At 48.2% G+C, this 11,444-nt stretch overlaps 1 protein-coding gene across 1 annotated transcript; it reads left to right on the top strand.

Annotated features, from left to right (window-relative positions):
• Positions 1-1,667: 1,667 nt before the first annotated feature.
• Positions 1,668-10,302, top strand: ube2t (ubiquitin-conjugating enzyme E2T (putative)). Its single transcript, XM_064921978.1, has 7 exons — positions 1,668-1,779; positions 1,972-2,089; positions 2,330-2,399; positions 2,547-2,652; positions 3,798-3,896; positions 7,994-8,077; positions 9,825-10,302. The coding sequence occupies exons 2-7, from the start codon at positions 1,981-1,983 to the stop codon at positions 9,933-9,935; spliced, it is 579 nt and encodes a 192-aa protein (XP_064778050.1). The 5' UTR covers positions 1,668-1,779; positions 1,972-1,980; the 3' UTR covers positions 9,936-10,302.
• Positions 10,303-11,444: the final 1,142 nt, after the last annotated feature.

The raw sequence follows: 11,444 nt of genomic DNA, 5'->3' as shown, positions 1-11,444 counted from the left end.
TTCCACTAGATGTTGGAACATTGCTGCTATAACAGCCTCCACTCTTCTGGGAAGGCTTTCCACTAGATGTTGGAGCATTGCTGCTATAACAGCCTCCATTCTTCTGGGAAGGCTTTCCACTAGATGTTGTAACATAGGCTGCTATAACAGCCTCCACTCTTCTGGGAAGGCTTTCCACTAGATGTTGGAACATTGCTGCTATAACAGCCTCCACTCTTCAGGGAAGGATTTCCACTAGATGTAGGAACATTGCTGCTATAACAGCCTCCACTCTTCTGGGAAGGCTTTCCACTAGATGTAGGAACATTGCTGCTATAACAGCCTCCACTCTTCTGGGAAGGCTTTCCACTAGATGTTGGAACATTGCTGCCATAACAGCCTCCACTCTTCTGGGAAGGCTTTCCACTAGATGTTGGAGCATTGCTGCTATAACAGCCTCCATTCTTCTGGGAAGGCTTTCCACTAGATGTTGTAACATAGGCTGCTATAACAGCCTCCACTCTTCTGGGAAGGCTTTCCACTAGATGTTGGAACATTGCTGCTATAACAGCCTCCACTCTTCTGGGAAGGCTTTCCAAAAGATGTTGGATCATTGCAGCGATTGGTTGAAGATCATGCATTTAGTTTTACTTGCATTTTAAGAGCAGTTGGAGGCCACGGAAGGAGAGTTGTATGGCATTGAAGCTTGTCTGGAGGTTAGATAGCACAGTGTCCAAGGAAGGGCCAGAAGTATACAGAATGGTGTCGCCTGAGTAGAGGTGGATCAGAGAATCACCAGCAGCAAGAGCGACATCATTGATATATACAGAGAAAAGAGTCGGCCTGAGAATTGAACCCTGTGGCACCCCCATAGAGACTGCCAGAGATCCGGACAACAGGCCCTCCGATTTGACACACTGAACTCTGTCTGAGAAGTAGTTGGTGAACCAGTCATTAGAGAAACCAAGGCTGAGTCTGACGATAAGAATACGGTGATTGACAGAGTCGAAAGCCTTGGCCAGGTTGATGAAGACGGCTGCACAGTACTGCTGTTTATCGATGGCGGTTATGATGTCGTTTAGGACCTTGAGCGTGGCTGAGGTGCACCCGTGACCAGCTCTGAAACCAGATTGCATAGCAGAGAGGGATGACCGCGGCAGCTTTCCAATCTTTAGGGATCTCAGACGATATGAAAGAGAGGTTGAACAGGCTAGTAATAGGGGTTGCAACATTTTCGACTGATAATTTTAGAAATAGAGGGCCCAGATTGTCTAGTCCAGCTGATTTGTAGGGATCCAGATTTGGCAGCTGTTTCAGAACATCAGCTATCTGGATTTGGGAGAAGGAGAATGTTTATTATATTTGAAGTCTTTCTAAAATCCTCTATCAAAAAAGTGAATGGTGGAAAATTGATTGGAACCATTTCCTTGTTTGACTGCTAAGTTTAATGGGTATTATGACTCATACAGTGGTACTTCATACCAGTTGAATTTGATAAAATAAACCCAAGCAACTTTGTTTTATTATTAAAATAAACCTGAATATATGTATATTGACTTAGTGTCAAATTTGTCTATAATTTGGATGAAGCTTTGGTAGATGGCCTACAATTTTCTTTGAGAAGTTTTCTACATTCTGCCAATGAACTACAACACCCAAAATGCACTTCACCAAAACCCGGATTTCCGGTGAGGTATAAGGAGGGAAAATATAAACATTCTGTCAGCGCCCTTGCTAGCTATTTCTTTCTGTCGCCTACAGGTGTATTTGAAGCGAAAATCGACATAGTATTTTGTCCAGGTAAGCCCAAATGTGTCGATAATAATATACCCAACAAGTGTCCAGTATCATGACTAACGTAAATAACGTTAGTTGACACAAAGCTTCTAACTTAGCTACTGTAACGTTATATAGCTAGCTACGGTTGGTCTGTAGTTAACTAACTCGTTACTTAGCGAACTAGTTAAACATGTCTTTCACCGGGTGTCTCAGAGCGAGAAAATGCAGAGGATCTCCCGTCTGAAGCGCGAGTTACAGCTGCTTAGCATGGAGCCTTCACCGGGGATCACTTGCTGGCAGACCGAGGGGAAGATGGACGAGCTCCGGGCCCGTGAGTATCAATCAATCAACTTATCGATCAGTCAGTCCTGCGGTTATGTAGCCTCTCGGTGCGTGCTAGTATATGTGTTGATGGAACTCTTTTCATGCATCCACCATTGATAGCCTATTGGTGTTAATCAATAATATATACCGTATATTATAAACATACATTTATAGTAGTGATCAATGATGTCGTTTTATATAGATATACACGTCTATAGGTGTTGTTACTGTCCCTTGTCCCGTGTAGAAATAGTGGGCGGAGCTGGGACTCCGTTTGAAGGAGGAGTCTTCTCACTGGAGATCATAGTTCCAGACAGGTATGATGTGACTGACATAACACACACATCTCTGAGTAGATACAGATCTAGTACATGTTTTTGGTACAATCATCGTGATCATTCTCTCCTAACCCTAACCCTCCAGGTATCCCTTTGAGCCCCCTAAGTTCTCTCTTAACCCTCTAGGTATCCCTTTGAGCCCCCTAAGATGAGATTCCTGACCCCCATCTACCACCCCAACATAGACAACAATGGTCGCATCTGTCACGACGCCCTCAAACTACCACCCAGGGTAACACACACACACACACACTCAAACTACCACCCAGGGTAACACACACTCAAACTACCGCCCAGGTTAACACACACACACACTCAAACTACCACCCAGTGTAACACACTCAAACTATCACCCAGGGTAACACACACACACTCAAACTACCACCCAGGGTAACACACACTCAAACTACCGCCCAGGTTAACACACACACACTCAAACTACCGCCCAGGTTAACACACACACACACACACACACACACAAACTACCACCCAGGGTAACACACACACACACACACAAACTACCACCCAGGGTAACACACACACACACACACAAACTACCACCCAGGGTAACACACACACACACACACACACTCAAACTACCGCCCAGGTTAACACACACACACACACACACACACACACACACACACACACACACTCAAACTACCACTCAGGGTAACACACACTCAAACTACCACCCAGGGTAACACACACACACTCAAACTACCACCCAGGGTAACACACACACACTCAAACTACCACTCAGGGTAACACACACACACACACTCAAACTACCACTCAGGGTAACACACACACACACACTCAAACTACCACTCAGGGTAACACACACACACACACACACACACTCAAACTACCACTCAGGGTAACACACACACACACACACACACTCAAACTACCACTCAGGGTAACACACACACACACACACACTCAAACTACCACCCAGGGTAACACACACACACTCAAACTACCACCCAGGGTAACACACACACACTCAAACTACTGCCCAGGTTAACACACACACACTCAAACTACCGCCCAGGTTAACACACACAGACACAAACTACCGCCCAGGTTAACACACACACACACACACACACACACACACTCAAGCTATCACTCAGGGTAACACACACACACACACACACACTCAAACTTTCACTCAGGGTAACACACACACACACACACACACAAACTATCACTCAGGGTAACACACACACACACACACTCAAACTACCACCCAGGGTAACACACACACACGCCCACCCAAGATACAACATGGACAGCCAACCTCAGCACCATGTGTAGCACCTCTTCTCTTTGTGTGTGTGTGTGTGTGTGTGTGTGTGTGCGTGCGCGCAGGGTGCGTGGAAACCTTCCCTGAACATCTCCACAGTGCTCACCTCCATACAGCTGCTGATGGCTGAACCCAACCTTGACGACCCACTCATGGCTGACATAGTGAGTAACACTATGCTCCTTCACTGTCCCTGTCCGTACAACAACTCAGACTAGACAGACTGACCCCGTAGCTTATATTAGACAGACTGACCCCGTAGCTGATCTAACAGACAGACTGACCCCGTAGCTGATCTAACGGACAGACTGACCCCGTAGCTGATCTAACGGACAGACTGACCCCGTAGCTGATCTAACGGACAGACTGACCCCGTAGCTGATCTAACGGACAGACTGACCCCGTAGCTGATCTAACGGACAGACTGACCCCGTAGCTGATCTAACGGACAGACTGACCCCGTAGCTGATCAAACGGACAGACTGACCCCGTAGCTGATATACACTATATATATATGCAAAAGTATGTGGACACCCCTTCAAATGAGTGGATTCGGCTATTTCAGTCACACCCGTTGCTGACAGGTTTATAAAATCGAGCACACCGCCATGCAATCTCCATAGACAAACATTTGCAGTAGAATGGCCTTACTGGAGCTCAGTGACTTTCAACGTGGCACCATCATAGGATGCCACCTTCCCAACAAGGTAGTTCGTAAACTTCCAACATCTAGTGGAAAGCCTTCCCAGAAGAGTGGAGGCTGTTATAGCAGCAAAGGGGGGACCAACTCCATATTAAAGTCTTCCCAGAAGAGTGGAGGCTGTTATAGCAGCAAAGGGGGACCAACTCCATATTAAAGCCTTCCCAGAAGAGTGGAGGCTGTTATAGCAGCAAAGGGGGACCAACTCCATATTAAAGCCTTCCCAGAAGAGTGGAGGCTGTTATAGCAGCAAAGGGGGGACCAACTCCATATTAAAGTCTTCCCAGAAGAGTGGAGGCTGTTATAGCAGCAAAGGGAGACCAACTCCATATTAAAGTCTTCCCAGAAGAGTGGAGGCTGTTATAGCAGCAAAGGGGGACCAACTCCATATTAAAGCCTTCCCAGAAGAGTGGAGGCTGTTATAGCAGCAAAGGGGGACCAACTCCATATTAAAGCCTTCCCAGAAGAGTGGAGGCTGTTATAGCAGCAAAGGAGGGACCAACTCCATATTAAATCATTCCCAGAAGAGTGGAGGCTGTTATAGCAGCAAAGGGGGGACCAACTCCATTTTAAAGCCTTCCCAGAAGAGTGGAGGCTGTTATAGCAGCAAAGGAGGGACCAACTCAATATTAAATCCTTCCCAGAAGAGTGGAGGCTGTTATAGCAGCAAAGGGGGACCAACTCCATATTAAAGTCTTCCCAGAAGAGTGGAGGCTGTTATAGCAGCAAAGGGAGACCAACTCCATATTAAAGCCTTCCCAGAAGAGTGGAGGCTGTTATAGCAGCAAAGGAGGGACCAACTCCATATTAAATCCTTCCCAGAAGAGTGGAGGCTGTTATAGCAGCAAAGGGGGGACCAACTCCATTTTAAAGCCTTCCCAGAAGAGTGGAGGCTGTTATAGCAGCAAAGGGGGAAGACCAACTCCATATTAATGCCCAGGATTTTGGAATGAGATGTTGAATGAGCAGAGTTGGTCCTGTACCCCTCACACACAGAGTTGATGTTGGTCCTGTACCCCTCACACGCACACACCGAGTTGATGTTGGTCCTGGAGCCCTCACACACAGAGTTGATGTTGGTCCTGGAGCCCTCACACACAGAGTTGATGTTGGTCCTGTAGCCCTCACACACAGAGTTGATGTTGGTCCTGGAGCCCTCACACACAGAGTTGATGTTGGTCCTGTAGCCCTCACACACAGAGTTGATGTTGGTCCTGTAGCCCTCACACACAGAGTTGATGTTGGTCCTGTAGCCCTCACACACAGAGTTGATGTTGGTCCTGTAGCCCTCACACACACACACAGAGTTGATGTTGGTCCTGTAGCCCTCTCACACACACACACACACACACACACACACAGAGTTGATGTTGGTCCTGTAGCCCTCTCACACACACACACACAGAGTTGATGTTGGTCCTGTAGCCCTCTCACGCACACACAGAGTTGATGTTGGTCCTGTAGCCCTCACACACACACACATAGTTGATGTTGGTCCTGTAGCCCTCACACACACACAGAGTTGATGTTGGTCCTGTAGCCCTCTCACACACACACACAGAGTTGATGTTGGTCCTGGAGCCCTCACACACAGAGTTGATGTTGGTCCTGGAGCCCTCACACACAGAGTTGATGTTGGTCCTGGAGCCCTCACACACAGAGTTGATGTTGGTCCTGAAGCCCTCACACACAGAGTTGATGTTGGTCCTGTAGCCCTCTCACACACACACACAGAGTTGATGTTGGTCCTGGAGCCCTCACACACAGAGTTGATGTTGGTCCTGGAGCCCTCACACACAGAGTTGATGTTGGTCCTGGAGCCCTCACACACAGAGTTGATGTTGGTCCTGAAGCCCTCACACACAGAGTTGATGTTGGTCCTGTAGCCCTCTCACACACACACACAGAGTTGATGTTGGTCCTGGAGCCCTCTCTCTCACAGAGAGTTGATGTTGGTCCTGGAGCCCTCTCTCTCACAGAGAGTTGATGTTGGTCCTGGAGCCCTCTCTCTCACAGAGAGTTGATGTTGGTCCTGGAGCCCTCTCTCTCACAGAGAGTTGATGTTGTACGTCCAACCGGCCTCCGACCACGTTGTCGGTTTAGAGTCTTTGGCAGTACGTCCAACCGGCCTCTGACCACGTTGTCGGTTTAGAGTCTTTGGCAGTACGTCCAACCGGCCTCCGACCACGTGTCCACGGCAGCCCTCCACATCCGGCTTCTGCACTGGCGGGATCCTCAGAGGTGGCGCTGAGGAGTATTTCTGTCTGGAATAATGTCCTTTGTGGGGAAGAATTCATTCTGAGTGGCTGGGCCCGGCTCCTCAGTGGCTGGGCCCGGCTCCCCAGTGGCTGGGCCCGGCTCCCCAGTGGCTGGGCCCGGCTCCCCAGTGGCTGGGCCCGGCTCCCCAGTGGCTGGGCCCGGCCCCCCAGTGGCTGGGCCCGGCCCCCCAGTGGCTGGGCCCGGCCCCCAGTGGCTGGGCCCGGCCCCCCAGTGGCTGGGCCCGGCCCCCCAGTGGCTGGGCCCGGCCCCCAGTGGCTGGGCCCTTTCCACCAGTGGCTGGGCCCGGCCCCCCAGTGGCTGGGCCCGGCCCCCCAGTGGCTGGGCCCGGCTCCCCAGTGGCTGGGCCCGGCCCCCCATCCCCAGTGGCTGGGCCCGGCTCCCCAGTGGCTGGGCCCGGCTCCCCAGTGGCTGGGCCCGGCCCCCCAGTGGCTGGGCCCGGCCCCCCAGTGGCTGGGCCCGGCTCCCCAGTGGCTGGGCCCGGCCCCCCAGTGGCTGGGCCCGGCCCCCCAGTGGCTGGGCCCGGCTCCCCAGTGGCTGGGCCCTTTCCACCAGTGGCTGGGCCCGGCTCCCCAGTGGCTGGGCCCGGCTCCCCAGTGGCTGGGCCCGGCCCCCCAGTGGCTGGGCCCGGCCCACCAGTGGCTGGGCCCGGCCCCCAGTGGCTGGGCCCGGCCCCAGTGGCTGGGCCCGGCCCCCAGTGGCTGGGCCCGGCCCCCAGTGGCTGGGCCCGGCTCCCCAGTGGCTGGGCCCTTTCCCCCAGTGGCTGGGCCCGGCTCCCCAGTGGCTGGGCCCTTTCCACCAGTGGCTGGGCCCGGCTCCCCAGTGGCTGGGCCCGGCTCCCCAGTGGCTGGGCCCGGCTCCCCAGTGTGCTGGGCCCGGCTCCCCAGTGTGCTGGGCCCGGCTCCCCAGTGTGCTGGGCCCGGCTCCCCAGTGTGCTGGGCCTATGCCCTCTTGGCCTTCCATTGCAGCTCCCCTGCCCAGTCATGTGAAATCCATAGATATGAGAGCCTAATGAATTCATTTCAATTGACTGATTTCCTTATTTGAACTGTAACTCAGTAAAATCTTAAATTGTTGCATGTTGCGCTTTTATATTTGCATTCAGTGTAATTGATAATTAACCATCATTTTGGTGGGTGCATTGGCCCTATTTCACACACGTATAAGTGTGTATTAATATGTGTGTGAATTGGAAATGTTTTATTTTTTTACGTATCCCAACTCCCCTGAGACACTCGGTGATGTTCTCCGTCTCACACACTGACTTGTCTGTTTCTCTCCCAGTCATCAGAGTTGAAGTACAGCAAGCAGGTATATCTGGAGAAGGCCAAGAGGTGGACAGAGAAACACGCTGTACAGAACAACAAGGTAATGTTAGATATGTGGACCGTAGACACACTGAGTGACTGTATGTAGTGGTGTCTTCTCTCCACAAGGTGGTGCTGTGACTTCATGTGAATGTAGTCATGTTGTGTAGTGGATGGGGGGTCCTAGGAGTGTGGTGCCATGAAAATAACCTCAACGTCAACGAAGGAGCTAATCGTGGACTTCAGGAAACAGCAGGGGGAGCACCCCCCCCCCCCCCCCATCAACATCTACGGGACAGTAGTGGAGAAGGTGGACAGCTTCAAGTTCCTCTGTGTACACATTACATGGTGATCTGAAATGGTCCACCCACACAGACAGTGTGGTGAAGAAGGCGTAACAGCACCTCTTCAACCTCAGGAGCCTGAGGACAATCGAGAGCATCCTGGCGGGCTGTATCACCGCCTGGTACAGCAACTGCTCCGCCCACAACCGCAAGGCTCTCCAGAGGGTAGTGAGGTCTGCACAACGCATCACCTGGGGCAGACTACCTGCCCTCCAGGACACCCACACCACCCGATGTTACAGGAAGGTCATAAAGATCGTCAAGGACAACACCCAACCGAGCCACTGCCTGTTCACCCCGCTATCATCCAGAAGGCGAGGCCAGTACAGGTGCATCAAAGCGTGGGACCGAGAGAAGCTGTTTTTCAGTCTGAAGGCCATCAGACTGTTAAACAGCCACCACTGGCTGGCTACTCAACCCTGCACCTTAGACTGCTGCCCTCTATACACATGAAATCACTGGCCACTATAATGTTCTACATCATCGTCTCATATGTGTATATACTCTGTTTATTCTACTGGGTTTTAGTCAATGTCACTCATCCTAGTATTTATATATTTCTTAATTCCGTTCTTTTACTTTTTAGATGTGTGTATTGTTGTGAATTGTTACATATTACTGCACTGTTGGAGCTAGAAACACAAGCATTTAGTTAGATATTACTACACTGTTGGAGCTAGAAACACAAGCATTTAGTTAGATATTACTACACTGTTGGAGCTGGGAACACAAGCATTTCACTACACCCACAATAACATCTGTTAAATATGGACCAATAACATCTGTTAAATATGGACCAATAACATCTGTTAAATATGGACCAATAACATCTGTTAAATATGGACCAATAACATCTGTTCAATATGTGACCAATGGATGTCATAAGGTGAATTCACCAATTTGTAAGTCGCTCTGGATAAGAGCGTCTGCCAAATGACTTAAATGTATAACATCTGTTAAATATGTGACCAATAACATCTGTTAAATATGTGACCAATAACAACTGTTAAATATGTGACCAATAACATCTGTTAAATATGTGACCAATAACATCTGTTAAATATGTGACCAATAACATCTGTTCAATATGGACCAATAACATCTGTTCAATATGGACCAATAACATCTGTTAAATATGGACCAATAACATCTGTTAAATATGTGACCAATAACATCTGTTCAATATGTGACCAATAAGATTTGTCTTCTCGCCACAAGGTGGTGCTGTAACTCCCCGTCAGTGTCGGAATGTTATGACGCTTCTGTTTAGTGAAGGTGTTCATTCTGGAAAGATACCAGACCATTTTATTACGGGAACAGCAGCTGCAGAGCTTAATATGCTGTTCAATGATCAAATATCTCCTGACTTAAGTTCAGTATTCCATTTGAAGAGCACGTAGTATATCTTAATGCTTGCCTTCAGCAGTTAATCAATAGTGTGTGTGTGTGTGTGTGTGTGTGTAGGGTGGTGTGGTGGAGACCGTGGACAGTGTAGAAGCTCAGGTCCAGCCGTCGGCCCTCAAGAGAGAAGCTCAGGACAAGACAGAGGAACACCCCAAGAGAACGTGTCTGTAGCATGTCACACATTTTGTGCTCTGTCCTGTTGTGTTGGGAACAGTAATTACTTCTCTTTGTCTTTAAGTGTTTGAGATTTTCCCTTTTTATATAGTTATGTATAGACTAAGGCTGGGATTCATTCATAGCAATGTTTAGGCAGTGTCTTTATTTACCGTGTTCAGCTCACACACTTGTAATTCTGAGGAGTGAAAGCATACCTGTTGAGAGGGGTCGACCTGGTAGTAGTTGTCGATTTTAATACAGTACCCAGGTCCATTATGGGACTTAATTTGACCGTTGGAAAAAGAGCTGCTGTGGAAATAATGTCATGCTGCTTACTCCAATTAGATTCTTCTTTTCTTATTAAAATATGTTTTGAAGCTAACTGAGTTGAATATTTTATTGATATATTTAACATTGGAATGTGTAATCACAGAAAACAATGACCAGTCATCTCTACTCGTATAAAACCATTTTTATTCAACCATAACTTCTAACAGGTATTTAATTCAATAAAAAATGTTTAACATAATAACAATAGAAGGTATGTACATCCAAAGGAACAGTTTGTAACAAACTACAGGTTATATTGTATATTTATTGTGCTAAAACAAAGGGGAAGGGTTTTTTAGAAGGGTTGGTTGTTTAGCAGCAAAACGGATGAGTGTGGAACTATGGGGCCAAACGGATGAGTGTGGAACTATGGGGCCAAACGGATGAGTGTGGAACTATGGGGCCAAACGGATGAGTGTGGAACTATGGGGCCAAACGGATGAGTGTGGAACTATGGGGCCAAACGGGTGAAACTGGCAGGGTTGGCTTAGACTGACAAACACGTGAACTATTTAGTCTCCAATGTTTACTGAACACATAAATGTGTAGAATGAGTACTTGTTTCAAATTTATTGTTACAGTTGTTAGTTAGCGAATTTTAGCATCAACTTGAGGTCAGTTCTAACACGACAAAACGAGTTGAAATGAGCCACATGGCAGCTTCATCTGATCTAGATGTCTCTCTATCAGACAAACGACATTCAGCTTCTTGTCATCTGACCTAGATGTCTCTATATCAGACTATCAGTTGAATAATGTATTGTTCTACACCTGTTCTGTCCTGTACTGTTCTACACCTATTGTGTCCTGTACTGTTCTACACCTGTTGAATAATGTACTGTTCTACACCTATTGTGTCCTGTACTGTTCTACACCTGTTGAATAATGTATTGTTCTACACCTGTTCTGTTCCTGTTGAATAATGTACTGTTCTACACCTGTTGAATAATGTGTCCACCTGTTGACTGTTCTACACCTGTTGAATAATGTACTGTTCTACACCTGTTGAATAATGTATTGTTCTACACCTGTTGAATAATGTACTGTTCTACACCTGTTGAATAATGTACTGTTCTACACCTGTTGAATAATGTATTTCTACACCTGTTGAATAATGTACTGTTCTACACCTGTTGAATAATGTACTGTTCTACACCTGTTGAATAATGTACTGTTCTACACCTGTTGAATAAT

The sequence above is a fragment of the Oncorhynchus masou genome, chromosome 18 (genome assembly GCF_036934945.1).
Source record: "Oncorhynchus masou masou isolate Uvic2021 chromosome 18, UVic_Omas_1.1, whole genome shotgun sequence".
NCBI classification, from domain to species: Eukaryota; Metazoa; Chordata; class Actinopteri; order Salmoniformes; family Salmonidae; genus Oncorhynchus; species Oncorhynchus masou.
The sequence above is the reverse complement of the archived record's forward strand: the minus strand, read 5'-3'. Positions and strand labels throughout refer to the sequence as shown.